This window comes from Anoplopoma fimbria, chromosome 24, assembly GCF_027596085.1.
Source record: "Anoplopoma fimbria isolate UVic2021 breed Golden Eagle Sablefish chromosome 24, Afim_UVic_2022, whole genome shotgun sequence".
Lineage (NCBI taxonomy): Eukaryota > Metazoa > Chordata > Actinopteri > Perciformes > Anoplopomatidae > Anoplopoma > Anoplopoma fimbria.
In genome coordinates this window covers 20,255,101-20,268,318 of record NC_072472.1, presented here as the reverse complement: position 1 = coordinate 20,268,318, position 13,218 = coordinate 20,255,101, and the positions used below count along the sequence as shown (strand labels likewise).

General features: G+C 41.3%; 3 protein-coding genes across 5 annotated transcripts; 1 reads left to right on the top strand and 2 right to left on the bottom strand.

Annotated features, from left to right (window-relative positions):
* Positions 1 to 1,466: 1,466 nt before the first annotated feature.
* Positions 1,467 to 8,275, bottom strand: LOC129113381 (cytotoxic and regulatory T-cell molecule). Of its 3 annotated transcripts, none has more exons than XM_054625631.1 (11): positions 8,200 to 8,275; positions 6,729 to 6,869; positions 6,454 to 6,606; positions 6,157 to 6,276; positions 5,023 to 5,187; positions 4,318 to 4,599; positions 3,256 to 3,333; positions 3,003 to 3,071; positions 2,727 to 2,876; positions 2,524 to 2,625; positions 1,467 to 1,827 (listed from the first exon to the last, which is right to left on the bottom strand). In XM_054625631.1, exons 1-11 carry the CDS (start codon positions 8,243 to 8,245, stop codon positions 1,652 to 1,654), a joined length of 1,482 nt encoding a protein of 493 aa, XP_054481606.1. In that variant the 5' UTR covers positions 8,246 to 8,275; the 3' UTR covers positions 1,467 to 1,651. The 3 variants fall into 3 exon arrangements, with proteins under 3 accessions (XP_054481606.1, XP_054481607.1, XP_054481608.1); XM_054625632.1 differs by having other exon boundaries at positions 1,492 to 1,827; positions 2,524 to 2,610; positions 8,200 to 8,257; XM_054625633.1 differs by lacking the exon at positions 5,023 to 5,187 and having other exon boundaries at positions 1,492 to 1,827; positions 8,200 to 8,257.
* A 3,157-nt stretch (positions 8,276 to 11,432) lies between these two features.
* Positions 11,433 to 11,964, bottom strand: LOC129114057 (histone H2A). The gene is given in 2 exon segments (XM_054626562.1): positions 11,433 to 11,848; positions 11,851 to 11,964. Coding segments are annotated over 2 exon segments (387 nt in total). The 5' UTR covers positions 11,944 to 11,964; the 3' UTR covers positions 11,433 to 11,554.
* A 41-nt stretch (positions 11,965 to 12,005) lies between these two features.
* Positions 12,006 to 12,901, top strand: LOC129114056 (histone H2B 5). Its single transcript, XM_054626561.1, has one exon. It carries the CDS (start codon positions 12,098 to 12,100, stop codon positions 12,665 to 12,667), a length of 570 nt encoding a protein of 189 aa, XP_054482536.1. The 5' UTR covers positions 12,006 to 12,097; the 3' UTR covers positions 12,668 to 12,901.
* The last annotated feature ends 317 nt before the right edge of the window (positions 12,902 to 13,218 follow it).

The following is a 13,218-nucleotide window of genomic DNA, read 5'->3' as shown; positions in this document are numbered from 1 at the left end:
GTTTCACATATTTGATAAAACACTTATCACTCGCTCGAGGAGAAGGAACAATGAGAGGTGGACAGACTGTCCTAGAATGAGGTATAGATCCTTTCATGAGTGATGATTTGCTACTGCAGCTCATTCCTTTTTGAAGGAAAATGATGGGTAGAGATAGCCGATGAGGAGTTTTAGTTCAATTCAATTCAATTCAGTTTATTTTGTATAGCCCAGAATCACAAATTACAAATTTGCCTCCTTAGTTCAACCCGTTTCCCTCCTCTTGTCCCCCAGGCTGTCTTTACAATCTTGATGACGCCTGCTAGCATTTCCAGTAGGCTGGTTTGTAACTCTGAAACTGAAGTTGTTCTAGTTGTGAAATACAAGGTCCAAAAGGTCTTGTTGGCTCTATGTTATCTGTAAGATTTTTCTGAGTAAAGGGACTTGAACCAAATAGGCACATAACTACTAATTTACAGAATCTGGAGAGTCGCTGAGCCTTGCATTTTGCACACACCGCCATCTTGGTATTCGTCATCTTCTTCATGGATTGATGGAATGTCTGCGGGGGCACCATCCAGTTTTAATTTACACACTTGGTAATGTTCGCCTTGTAGCTTGAAGGCATATGGTTATGCAGTGGGGCCCCCAGGCTGGGGGTGCTTTATGGCCTGGACACTACTAACCCAGTTAGTGGTTGGTTCTGAGTTGCTATGCGCAGATTTAAGCCCACCAGGAAGTACATCGCATCCCCAATGAAGCTCTAGCGTAAGTTAAGTTCAGTCAGGAAGACTATGCTTTCGTATGCTTAGTCTTGTAGTTTATTTCTCATACATCTTCCATTCTCTCCTCATGCATGCTCGCTCATAATTTCCAATCATGATATCAGCTGTTTAGATCAGCTGGTCTCCTCTATCCAATAGCACAGCGACACAATTACATCGTTAGCCTATCATCTTGCTGCTGTCTCTTTTTAAATATGGTTTTGTCTCTACCTTCAGTACGTTCATGCTTCTGCTACGCTCCCCTCCACCTCCCCATCTCTGCCAAATCTTTGCAGATTCATCAGCTTCATCAACTCATCATTCTATCAGCCTCATAATCCCCGGATGACGGGATTTATCTTGCTGCTGCTCAAGGCAGACAGCCCTCGATAACAAATCTCCACGTAGAGTCCAAGCGCCAAAGACTGTGTCAAGACTTTATCATTACATATCATCTGTTAATAATAAACAATTATCTTTTCCTCATCTGATTGTCTCTCCTGATTGAAATGGCTTTTGCCTCCAATAGTTACCAATAGACCTAGCTAAGCCCGTTAGAGGGACTTGTATGTAATAGAAATAATACTGGATGTAACTCCAGCTCTTTGAAAGGTCTCAGGTTGACGATCAAAGCCTTTATGACAATTGCTAAAGTTACATTCACTTACAACCGTTTCCCTTAAAAATCAGTCATGCAGGTTCAAACAAAGCATGCCGGTGTGTTCTAGCAAAACATTATTTATTGGTACATGTAAAGACAAAATGTTTACAATATTTACATGACTATAAGCAAGTTTGCACATTATTTAAAACACTCTTTCTTACAGTAAAAAGCTTATCAGATTAATCTGTTGGCATTCTAATGGTGCTCATGATATATCTGATATTCTAATGTATTTTACAAATTGTCATAGCTCTGTCTCTTTTATGTCACACTTGGCTAGAGTTTGTCCCAGGGTTTGAGGTTCAGAAGACTGCTCTTTATTTTCACTCTCTTCTGCTACCTTTGCATTTGTGTTTATCACTGAGCTAATCACTGTTGGTTTTTCAACGTCGTACTGTGTGAATGCCGTGTTGAAGAGCCCTGTGAGAGAGAGAGAGAGAGAGAGAGAGAGAGAGAATTTTACAATCAGTGATTCATTGCAGAAACAGGTTACCGCCCTGTTTCTGTGAATAGACCTGAACTGCAAGTTTAATATAACACCTGAGACTGTGAAATAAAAGAGGGAATTCGGGGGAATTTATTAATTCAGGAAAAAATGAAGTAGTAGTCTAATAAGACAACTAAAATATATAAACATATGTGTAAACATACATATACACATGATATACACTTAAGGAAACAGCACTTAAAGAAAGGCTGACCAGTAGTTAATGTAATGTTTTAAAGGCATTTAAACATAATTAAATGTTTTGAGTTTGTTGAATTAACTCATCATTTCTGGTTGGGTTTCTTGGTCTCATCAAATCACGTTTATTCCCCAACTGACAAGTGTAAAGCATGTGCATTTTTTCATCAGTCAGCAAACAATCTCCACCTAACCATGTTTTACTGAGCTGCATTCATTTCCTAAAGCTAAAAGTTGTATTCAATCCCATTAAATGTCAACCCATATTATAACATTTCTGTTAATGATCCATGTCTTTACAGGGCATTTCATGGGGACAAAAGAAATCCAAAAGTTTGCAGTTGGATTACAGTCTCTGTTGGCATGAATGTTTCTCAGTACTTTTCCACATTTTTCCTGGCATTAAAAAGAGTGCTGAATCATCTTCTCACCTCTTCGCCTCTGTCCTTGGGCGTTCCTCTCTTCCTGGCTTGATTTCGATTTACTGCTCTCCTCTGATGGATCAGTGTCCTCATTCTCTGTGACAATAAAAACTGTCATATGTTTTTAAAAATATAATAATAAAAAAAGGACTTGCAGCTTTGTTGTGTAATTACAAGATGCTATGCAGAAAATGAAAATATGTTCTTCTTACCTTTCTTCCAGGCGATGTGTGCTCTCCTCAGCTTGATGGCAAAGAAAATGACGACCACCAGGAGACCAAAGATCAGGCATGTAACCAGGAATACCAGCAATGATGAACTTCCTCCGGTTCCTGTCCGCATATTTGGGTCATCAAAGCTCCCTGGAAATTGACACAATGCTAGTTAGTTCAGCAAAACCTGAATCACTTTTAAAGACTGTTATCTCATTATCATTTTCATAGCAGGACAACTCAGTCAGTCAACCTCTGTTAACAATGTGGATGTACCTGTTCTGTTTCCCTCCGTACTGTTATTGGATGTGATTTCTTCTGTAGTTTCGGAGACAGATGTCCAGTCTTTAAGGAATTATGGAGAAGGTAAAATAAATAACACAGACTTAAATAAGCTGCTGCATTCTAAGTCACCCCTGTTTTCTAAATGGAACTACTCAGCTGTGGTTGTTCAGAGGCACCACTAGGTGGGATCAGATATCTGTCAAGAATAGTTTTGCATAGAATGTACAATACACTCATATCATACCTGCTGTGCTTGTTGCATTACTGACGGTGTCATTCCTCCTCATGGTCGAGCCTGATACCACAGAGATTGTTGAGTCATCTATAAGAAATGGAGACAATTTGATGCATAAGCCTCCTGAGAATCTTTTTTTCAGAAAAGGTAAATTATTTCAAAGGTGCAACATGTAAGATGTGGCCAGAATTTTTGTTAAGAACATTAAACAAATGAACTAACATTGTCAACAGAATGTGAGGAGGTTTCAGTGTTGAACCTTATGTCAAAATCATCTCGCTACCTCCATGGTCTGTGTGCATTTTAATAGTTTGTTTTAATTGATTAAATCCAAAGTGGCAGAAAAAGGAAAAAGAGTTGCACCCTAGCCAAGTCGGCAAATTTGAATATATTATTATTATTATTATTATTATTATTATTATTATTATATTCCTTTATTGATCCCCATGGGGGAAATTCAAGTGTTGCAGCAGCTCAACTACACAGAAACAGATAATAAATACACATATTATACAATAAAATAAAAATAAAAATAGAATAAAATAAAAAATAAGAATACAAATATAAATATATATATATATATATATATATAAGAAAATGTAAACAGCAGTTTTTTGAGCTGGGATCTCAAATCTTTGATGATACTCCGTATACTCGGTGTATCTGTATATGTACAACTCTGTATATCAGCATAGCGAGTTTCACCCTATGCTCTGAGACTTCCGTCACAGGAAACAGATTTAGTATCACAACTACAGCGGTGGTTACGCGCCTATATACAAATATATTTTCATCCAACGGGCTGACAGTTTTTTTTTAATTCAGGTGTTTCAATGATAAGAAAAGTATTTGAGGCATGCCATAATTTACTATTTGAATCTGAAGTGACATTTATTTTGCCAAGTAACATAAAAATAACCTTTTTGTTGTTGTCGTTGTTTAAAGATTCTTTAGGACTGTTCCTTTTGTGTCCCTAATCTCATGTCTGCAAACCATCTGATGTGGAACATTATGTTGATTAAAGTCCATGTGACATAGAAATGATACACGAATGAAAACCGACCCACTCACCACTGGTGCTGAGATGTGAGCCTGTGGATGTCACAGGGACCAGAGGACGTCCACCGGGTGCTGTGACTGTCTGTGGCTCATTGGAGGAAAACAGCTGATTGGAGGGAGCAGTTGATAACATTATAGAGCTCTCTGATGACGGCCCCTTCACTTCTCTGGTTGCATGGTTAACTGTTGTTCTCCCGGGTCTGAACCAGCCGGTTGTTGTTCCTGGGCCCTCTGTTGACCCTCGAAGGTGGGTTGTGGGGGAACTGGTTGTCGTTGTGCCCCGGGACTTTGTTGCTGTGACAGAGAGGGGGTTTACGTTATTACCAAGCAGAAGCAGCATTAAATGCATGGACAATCTGCAGATAACACAACTGTCTTTTTTAAATTATGAATACAGGAAACCCGACTATTTGCAGTACTCAGAAAGAGGAAATCACACAGGGCTGTTTTTTTGTGGTCAGTTTCACAGCCTGCTGCCGTGGACAGTGTCATGGAGGAACTTGTGAGAAAAAAAACCCTCTCCAGTGCTTTCCCTGCTTTCTGACGACACAACTACACGGTCACTGTTCCTCAAATATCAGCCCTTAGGCAGAAGTACTCCAAGTAAACAAGTTATGGTCAATGCAAGCATCATTTTTACTCAATTTCTCTGCCGTTGAATATTTGACACAGGCAAGTTATTGTCACTAAAATTGGAATTTAATGAATTGCACTCACATTTTGGTCCAATTTTGACAAAGTTCATCAGTGGTTGTGAGTGCTGAGCTCGATTGCGAACAAGGCATTTGACAGTGATCCTGTTCTTCACTGAGTGAATGTGTAGTATATCCATTGAGACATATTTCTTATCTTCATATTTTCTAACTTCTTGTTGGTCATGAGCTGTGGAATGGGAAAGATGGCATTAGTATCACTTCCAAGCAGGTGTACCAGCTGGCATCAGTGGTGAAAGAACAATCAAAATATGCCACTGCTGAGAACAGTCCAAAGAGAGTTTAGCTAATCTATATCTATAATCTATTCAATCTATTTTTGTCATTAAAGGACAATGTTTAAGATAATGGCCATCACCAGGGCTTGAAATAGCATCCGCCAACCTACCATCCCACCATAAGGTGGTAAAGATCATGTCATGGAGAGATGAGCCCCCTCTGTGGTTGCTGAGTCTAATTTTGATACACCTACATAAGTTCCATTCGCAAAAGCCAGCACAAAGGGCTCGCCGTTCAAAAACAATGACAATGTCCAGACATCCATCCATCCAACCATTATCTTTAACCACCCATTGGTCGAAGGCAGGGTTCACCCTGGACAGGTCACCAGACTATCAATTTCTATTCAATTTATTTTGTATAGCCCAAAATCACAAATTACAAATTTGCCTCAGAGGGCTTTACAATCTGTACACATGCGACATCCTCTGTCCTTCCCTCACATCGGCACAGGAAAAACTGGACAGAATGCAATAGATGTCATGTGTACAGAATGAACAACATAACAGAGTTACAACACATTCAATGTATATGACATAAATGATTCATTGACTGATATCATCACTGATATCAAATGATTAATTGATATCACAGGGCTGACATATGGAGACAGACAACCATTCATGCTCACATCTATATTTTTGATCATATATATATCTACTCTGCTCTAGGCACAAGATTGAATGACACCTAAATCAAATGGTGACATTTCATCTCTATAGTGCAAAATGGCTTCTTTAAGTAGAGTAGCAATTTAGAACAGCAGTGAGCAAAGATGCAACATGCAGCTAAAGTTGGGGGATTCATGTTATTTTACCTTCTATGCCTCACTTTGGTTATTTGGTTATTACAAACTTACCAAGAATTTCAGGTCCATTATCCAATTTCCAGGAGATCTGGGGAGGATAGTGGTTCCCTTCAGCAGTGCATTTTATGACAAACGTTCCTTCATGCACTGCTTTTTCCATTTTGGGTCGGCCTTTAAAACCATCAACACCAGAGCAAATGTTAAGACATTATTATGAAATGCTTATCAAATCATCAGTGCAATGATCAGGACAAGTCATAATGAAGGTTAGTAAAAATCATTGTCAACATCACATAGTTACTGGCTTAAGAAAATCATGCAATCTGTGACCCAATCAATAATTCTCACCTATCACTGTCACCTCCACTTTCTTCTCTGTCGTTAGAGCGCTGTACTGAGTGCATGTGTAGTTGCCTCCATCTTTGAAGGTGATGTTGGAAATACTGATATTGAATTCTGACTGAGACAGATTGTTGATGCTGTAGCGCTTGTCCTTCAAAGCTGGAAGCGAGTGAGGGAAAATAAAAAGATGTTTAATATCCGTAACTCAAAATTCAGAGACAATTTGTGTTGCTGTTTATACATGTGTTGAGTGATTGAAGTACGAGATATGCCATATTCACCTTGATTGCGATTAAAAAACATAATATATCCTTCAGGGTTCTTCCAGTCGACATGGGTCATGTGAGCATTAGCAACTGGGCAGCTTAAGCTGAGTGTCTGACCTTCATACACAGTCACACGCTGCCACACTGCAAGTGAAACTGCAATCAAATAAATAGAAACATCAATTTTTTTGTAAAGTCCCACCGAGAGCACAATGTCATTTTCACGCCTTGCAGTCTAATAATACCCGTAACATTTCAGAAAATGACCAATTCTCCCTCCCTCGCACACGGAGGTGTCCGAACCGTATTTCTCAAAGTTTGACTCATCTATTCCTGTATGTGCCACTGGCCTGGGACTGTGTGTGTGCGTGTGTTGGTGTGTTTGTGTGTGTGTGTGTGTTGGTGTGTGTGTGTGTGTGTGTGTGTAGGTGGTGTGACAGGAAAGAAAATCTACTGTTCTTAACTGTACCGCAACTACAAAGAAGCAACCCCCCCTGTTAAACACAGAACGCATACTCTGATGTGACAGGAAGTAATGTGGTCAGTTCTTTCACGGTGAAAGAGAAAGTAAAGGTGGGTGTTAGAGTAATGCTGCAGGTTTTTCTCAGGGGCTTTGGGTGCTTTTTCTTTCCTATGGGGTGAGAATGACGAGCTGTTTGGAAAGCACACTCGTGGCGGAATGTTGGCACCAGCAGGAGGGCGGTGGGCTTGAAGAGTAAAAGGTCATTAGAACTTGTTCACACGCGTGGGTTGTGTTATAGATATCACATTAGATTAACTGAACATTGGAACTAATTAAAATGATACAAGTTATACCTTTTTTCTTTTTCTTTTTTTTTTACTGTACGTTAACATGTTTTTGAGAGTTTTCTTGAGACTTTTGTGATTGGGCTTCAGACTTTCTTAAAGTTTTCATAACCTGATTCATAAAGAACATTTAATTTCACAGGAAATACTATATGCAATGTCAATAAGCAAATATGCTGATATTTGCAGTCCACATACATGCATAAATACAGTATTTACTAGATTGTGGGTGAATGAAAGGTCGAAAATATTAAATAAAATGTAATAATCTGAAATATAACATGGGGAAATTTGATAAAAATCCAAATTGGGACGCAATTCCTCAAAGGCGCTGTTGACTGACTTTACAAAAACTTTACAAATCAAAGCTCAGGCAACAATGCGTTTTTGCTAAAGACGTGCAACCATTTGATTTGTCAGAAACATCAGAGTTTATAATTTGGCCCAAATACTCCCTGATAAACGATCCCATTCAGAAACATCACACATTGTCATAGGAAGACGAGTACTGTAACTATTACATATGTTTAGAAGCCATGAACTAAAAAAACATCACTTCAAGTTACTCATCTTCCGTTTTTTAATGATCAGATTCTACTCATTGTCTCATTTTAGCTTTATTTACTCTTCATAACAAAGTTTGCCTGTCAACAAGTATTGAAAGTAAAGGACTACTCACCCTGTATGAGTAACAGGAAGACGCTGAGCTGCAGCTTCAGTTCCATCTCACTTGACAATCACACTTCAACTCTGCCGTGTTTCCTCATCTCGCCATCTATTTGTACTCTACTGAGGGACCTTCCATGACATCACAGCCCTGTGATTTCCATAGACTTCTTAGTTTAAGGGATTTTCATGTGATACCTAGTAAAAGTACAAGGTTAAAAGTTCACGATTCATACATATTATTTATTAATTAATTGTTTATTTAGCAGGGACACTGTACTATACATATATCATACCAGATATAGCTAAAAGCTCCTTTTCACCTGTAGTACATGAGCGAAGGCCACAAGGGCTGTCCAGGTTACAGAGAAAAAAGATCAGATGTATTAAAAACCTCACACTTTGTAAATAAACCAGAAAAGGTAATAATATTGTTATTCAGTATTTTTAATTAACCATTTTCATTAAATAAACGATTGTATTTCACAGCTAAATTCAGGAGAATCATTCTGATTGTCATTAGTTACATATATTTGTGTTGTTTGTGCCATCACAGGTCAACATGTTCTCTGTGATAAAGGTCTGTAGAGTTACTCCAAAGCTAAACATTCACAGCAAAGCCAAAACATAATGCTTTCTAATAATTCTGTGATTTAACGGTATTAAAAACTAGTATTCTTCTTGTGTTTTAAATTTTTAAACAAGCCTATCTGTCAATTGTAATCTGCTGTCATTGCATCAATTAACACCAATACAGTGATGTGGTCTATGTTTGAAATGTAAAGATGAATGGACTGAAACATGTTATGTAATGATGTAGCGTGATCTACTCACGCTTTACTTTTGCAGTAAACAGTGGAGATCCCATTGCCATTCAAAATTTCAACAGATCTAGAAAGGTGTAGGTTTACACATCAGCTAAGCCATCTAGATATGACAGTCATGTCATCAAAGAATGGTTAGAATATCTGAATATGTTAGGTTTCTTTGTGCTAACTAGACAGCGGAGAAGGATGGATATGAACACCAGAGATGGTCTGTAACCCCATCATCAGCAACCTGTAACAGAGTGCAGGTGGATTATCACATGCTGGGATGATAGGTGACTTCTGATGAGCTGGTGGAGGATGCTCTGGACCAACCATGGAGGAGGTTGATTAATCACATTCATATACCTGAATACTAAATGGGCAATCCCAGAGACCTAATACATAATATCCCACCTACGATGAAAAGTGGTATTTGCAGTGTGAACATCTGATGCTCTTCGAGCAAATAGCACTGTGGCTCAGTGGAGAGCAGGGTCGTCCTCCAATCAGAGGATCGGCGGTTCGATCCCTGGCTCCGGCAGTCCATGTCGATGTGTCCTTGGGCAAGACACTTAACCCCGAGTTGCTCCCGAAGGCTGTGCCATCGGTGTATGGATGGGTGTGAATGATTACATAGATCCTGATGGGCAGGTGGCACCTTGCATGGTAGCCCCTGTCATCAGTGTATGAATGGGTGTGAATGGGTGAATGATTGGTAATGTAAAAGCGCTTTGAGTGGTCGGAAGACTAGAAAAGCGCTATACAAGTACAGTCCATTTACCATTTGTGCATTCAGTTGTGTTTTCAGCCCGGAATAGACAACCAGGACTGAAGCACCTGTGGTGTTGTTTCTGACGTTTCATGCAGCTTTGTGCTCATGTATTCTAAAATACATATAACTACAATGATACAGTGTAATAATCAGATTATAAATGTATAATGCAATATATACATAGAAAGTTAACCAAATAGGTTTCATCGGCACCAAGTAAAAGTTTGTCTAAATATGTCCCAATCATCATCATCATCATCATCAATCTAAAATATTGGAGAGATGTTTCCGATTCACCCGTTATGTTCAATTCAATTCAGTTTATTTTGTATAGCCCAGAATCACAAATTACAAATTTGCCTCAGAGGGCTTTACAATCTGTACACATGCGACATCCTCTGTCCTTCCCTCACATCGGCACAGGAAAAACTCCCCTAAAAAAACCCCTTTAACTTGTTGTGAGTTACATCCAGAAGACTCATCAGGCTTCAGGGTTTTATAGCAAATACAAACAATGCAATGAAAAAGCCTCTGCTAACGCTAGATTAATGTGAGAAGTGAACCCAGACTTTCATTTCAGGTTGTGTTTCAACGAAACTACAGATTCCAGCTTGGTCAACGCCTTAGGATCATGTGTCAATAGTGACTGTTATCCTTAATTTCACCGTGACAGAAGCCACGTGATGGAGTGAACCTTCATGATAGGAAAGACCGGACCTTAAAGGGAAAAAATGGAAGTGCATGCATGCTCACAGCCAGGGGCGCCGCTAGGGATTTTGGGCCCCATGAAAAGAATCTTTACAGGGCCCCCAACACAGCGGCAAAATTTTTTGGGCCCTGCAGGGGTTGATGCTTCCAAAACAAATAAAGGAATTGTTACCAGGACATGGAAAATAAAACATGTGTGATTATATGTTAGTTAATAACTTAGTGTCATTATTTTTTCTGTATTATAATTTCATCATCATTAGGGGCCTCTCTGGGCCCCCCTCCATCATGGGCCCCTAGAATCCGTCTCCTTTACCCCCCTTTTCGGCGCCCCTGCTCACAGCTCCACATTGATCAGTGCCTCTTTGAACCCCGCACACACCAGCTCTAAGTACACAGGCTCCATGAAGACCGGATGCATTCGCCCTACGGGGCATTTATTGAGACAACATATCATAAACAACACATCGATCCGGAACGTTTTGTAGCAGCAAAGCGAAGCTATATCAACTCCCGGCCCTCAGAATTGGTCCATGTTAAATGTGATTGTCAGCAGTCTGAACCGCCCCGATGGGAAGCGACTGTACGCAGGGGCGCCGAAAAGGGGGGTAAAGGAGATTTTGGGCCCCATGAAAAGGGGCCCACAGGGCCCCCAATGATGATGAAATTATAATTTTACAGAAAAAATAATGACACTAAGTTATTAACTAACATATAATCACACGTTTTATTTTCCAGAGTGCTCAGTTCTTCCCCTACTGTACTGTACAGTAGGGGAAGAACTGAAAACATGTGTGATTATATGTTAGTTAATCAACTGTTGTGTCACAAATTTTTAATGATAGTCAAAAATACCATTAAAATGCATAATTGTATTAAAATAGCATCTCTGGGCCGCTCCATGTTGGGGGCCCTGTAAAATTCTTTTCATGGGGCCCCCCTTTTCGGCGCCCCTGACTGTACGTCTCCATTTGTAGAAACAAGCAACATCGAACACTGTCCGCTATTCGAAAGGTTGTTCATCCAAAAACGAGCACTGGTCTGAAAAAGTGGCTCGGTGCCGGTCTGCAGGGAGTCTTTCACTTGCTTTTGGCCGGTTTCTCCGTCTTCTTGGGGAGGAGGACAGCCTGGATGTTAGGCAGCACTCCCCCCTGAGCTATGGTCACACCCCCCAGCAGCTTGTTAAGCTCCTCGTCGTTGCGCACGGCCAGCTGGAGGTGTCTGGGGATGATCCTGGTCTTCTTGTTGTCCCTGGCCGCATTGCCGGCCAGCTCCAGGATCTCGGCGGTCAGGTACTCCAGCACGGCCGCCAGATACACCGGAGCCCCGGCGCCGACTCGTTCCGCGTAGTTGCCCTTGCGCAGTAGCCTGTGTGCACTCGACCCACCGGGAACTGGAGTCCGGCCCTGGAGGAGCGGGACTTGGCCTTGGCGCGGGCTTTGCCTCCGGTTTTCCCTCTGCCAGACATGATCGTTAAATAAAGTTATTGAATCAGATGGCCGAGTCGTGCGCCACTAAGTGAAAGAGCTCGGGACCTTTACGTCATGCTTATGTGAGGGGGAAACAATATCCACCGCAGAGGCTTCTCCGATTGGCCGAATGAATCCGAAACTTGCGATCCAATGGAGCGGCGCGCCGAGCGGCAGCGACGCTCCTCCGGTGAAGCGCGCTCCAATCGCACAGGAGGAACGGCGCACTCTCATTTGCACAGCCACGTTATAAATACGGGACCGACGCCGGGGTGGTGTCTGGAGCTGTGTTCCTTCATCGCTGTCCGTCTTACACGCGCACGAAAGAGGGGGAAAAAAAAAATGCCCGATCCTTCAAAATCAGCCCCTGCGCCCAAGAAGGGCTCTAAAAAGGCCGTGACCAAAACCCAGAAGAAAGGAGTCAAGAAGCGTCGCAAGAGCAGGAAGGAAAGCTACGCCATCTACGTGTACAAGGTTCTGAAGCAGGTGCACCCGGACACGGGGATCTCCTCCAAGGCCATGGGCATCATGAACTCGTTTGTCAACGACATCTTCGAGCGCATCTCCGGGGAGGCATCGCGCCTGACGCACTACAACAAGCGCTCCACCATCACCTCCCGGGAGATCCAGACCGCCGTGCGCCTGCTGCTGCCCGGGGAGCTGGCCAAACACGCGGTGTCCGAGGGCACCAAGGCCGTGACCAAGTACACCAGCTCCAAATAGAGGCGGGCAGAGTCCGGTTTACTTTGCCAAACTCTCCGTTTGTGATTTTTTTTTTTTTTTGCTCCACCGCCGGTGTGTGAGCAGAGCGAGCCCTCCAGCCGAGGCCTCACGCTGAATCTCTTGTGATTCTTTGGAACTGTATACTGCCATTTAACTCAATGTTTGGATATTTTCCCGATGTGTAACGTTTTTAAACTAAAGATTTAATAAATGAAGAACGAGTGTAAGTCGGTGCCCTCAAACTATTGATGTGTCCTTTGATTTTCTCCATAGGTTAATACTGATTAGTACAAATGCACCTTAGAATAAACATACCTCATTATAGGTAATGGCAGTCACAACAGACATGGTTTCAAAGCTGTGACTTGGTGCCAGTGAGTAGTTTAGTTTCTACTTGTATTCTGGTGAAATGATTGATGGCCCTCAAACTATTGATGTGTCCTTTGATTTTCTCCATAGGTTAATACTGATTAGTACAAATGCACCTTAGAATAAACATACCTCATTATAGGGAATGGCAGTCACAACAGACATGGTTTCAAAGCTGTGAC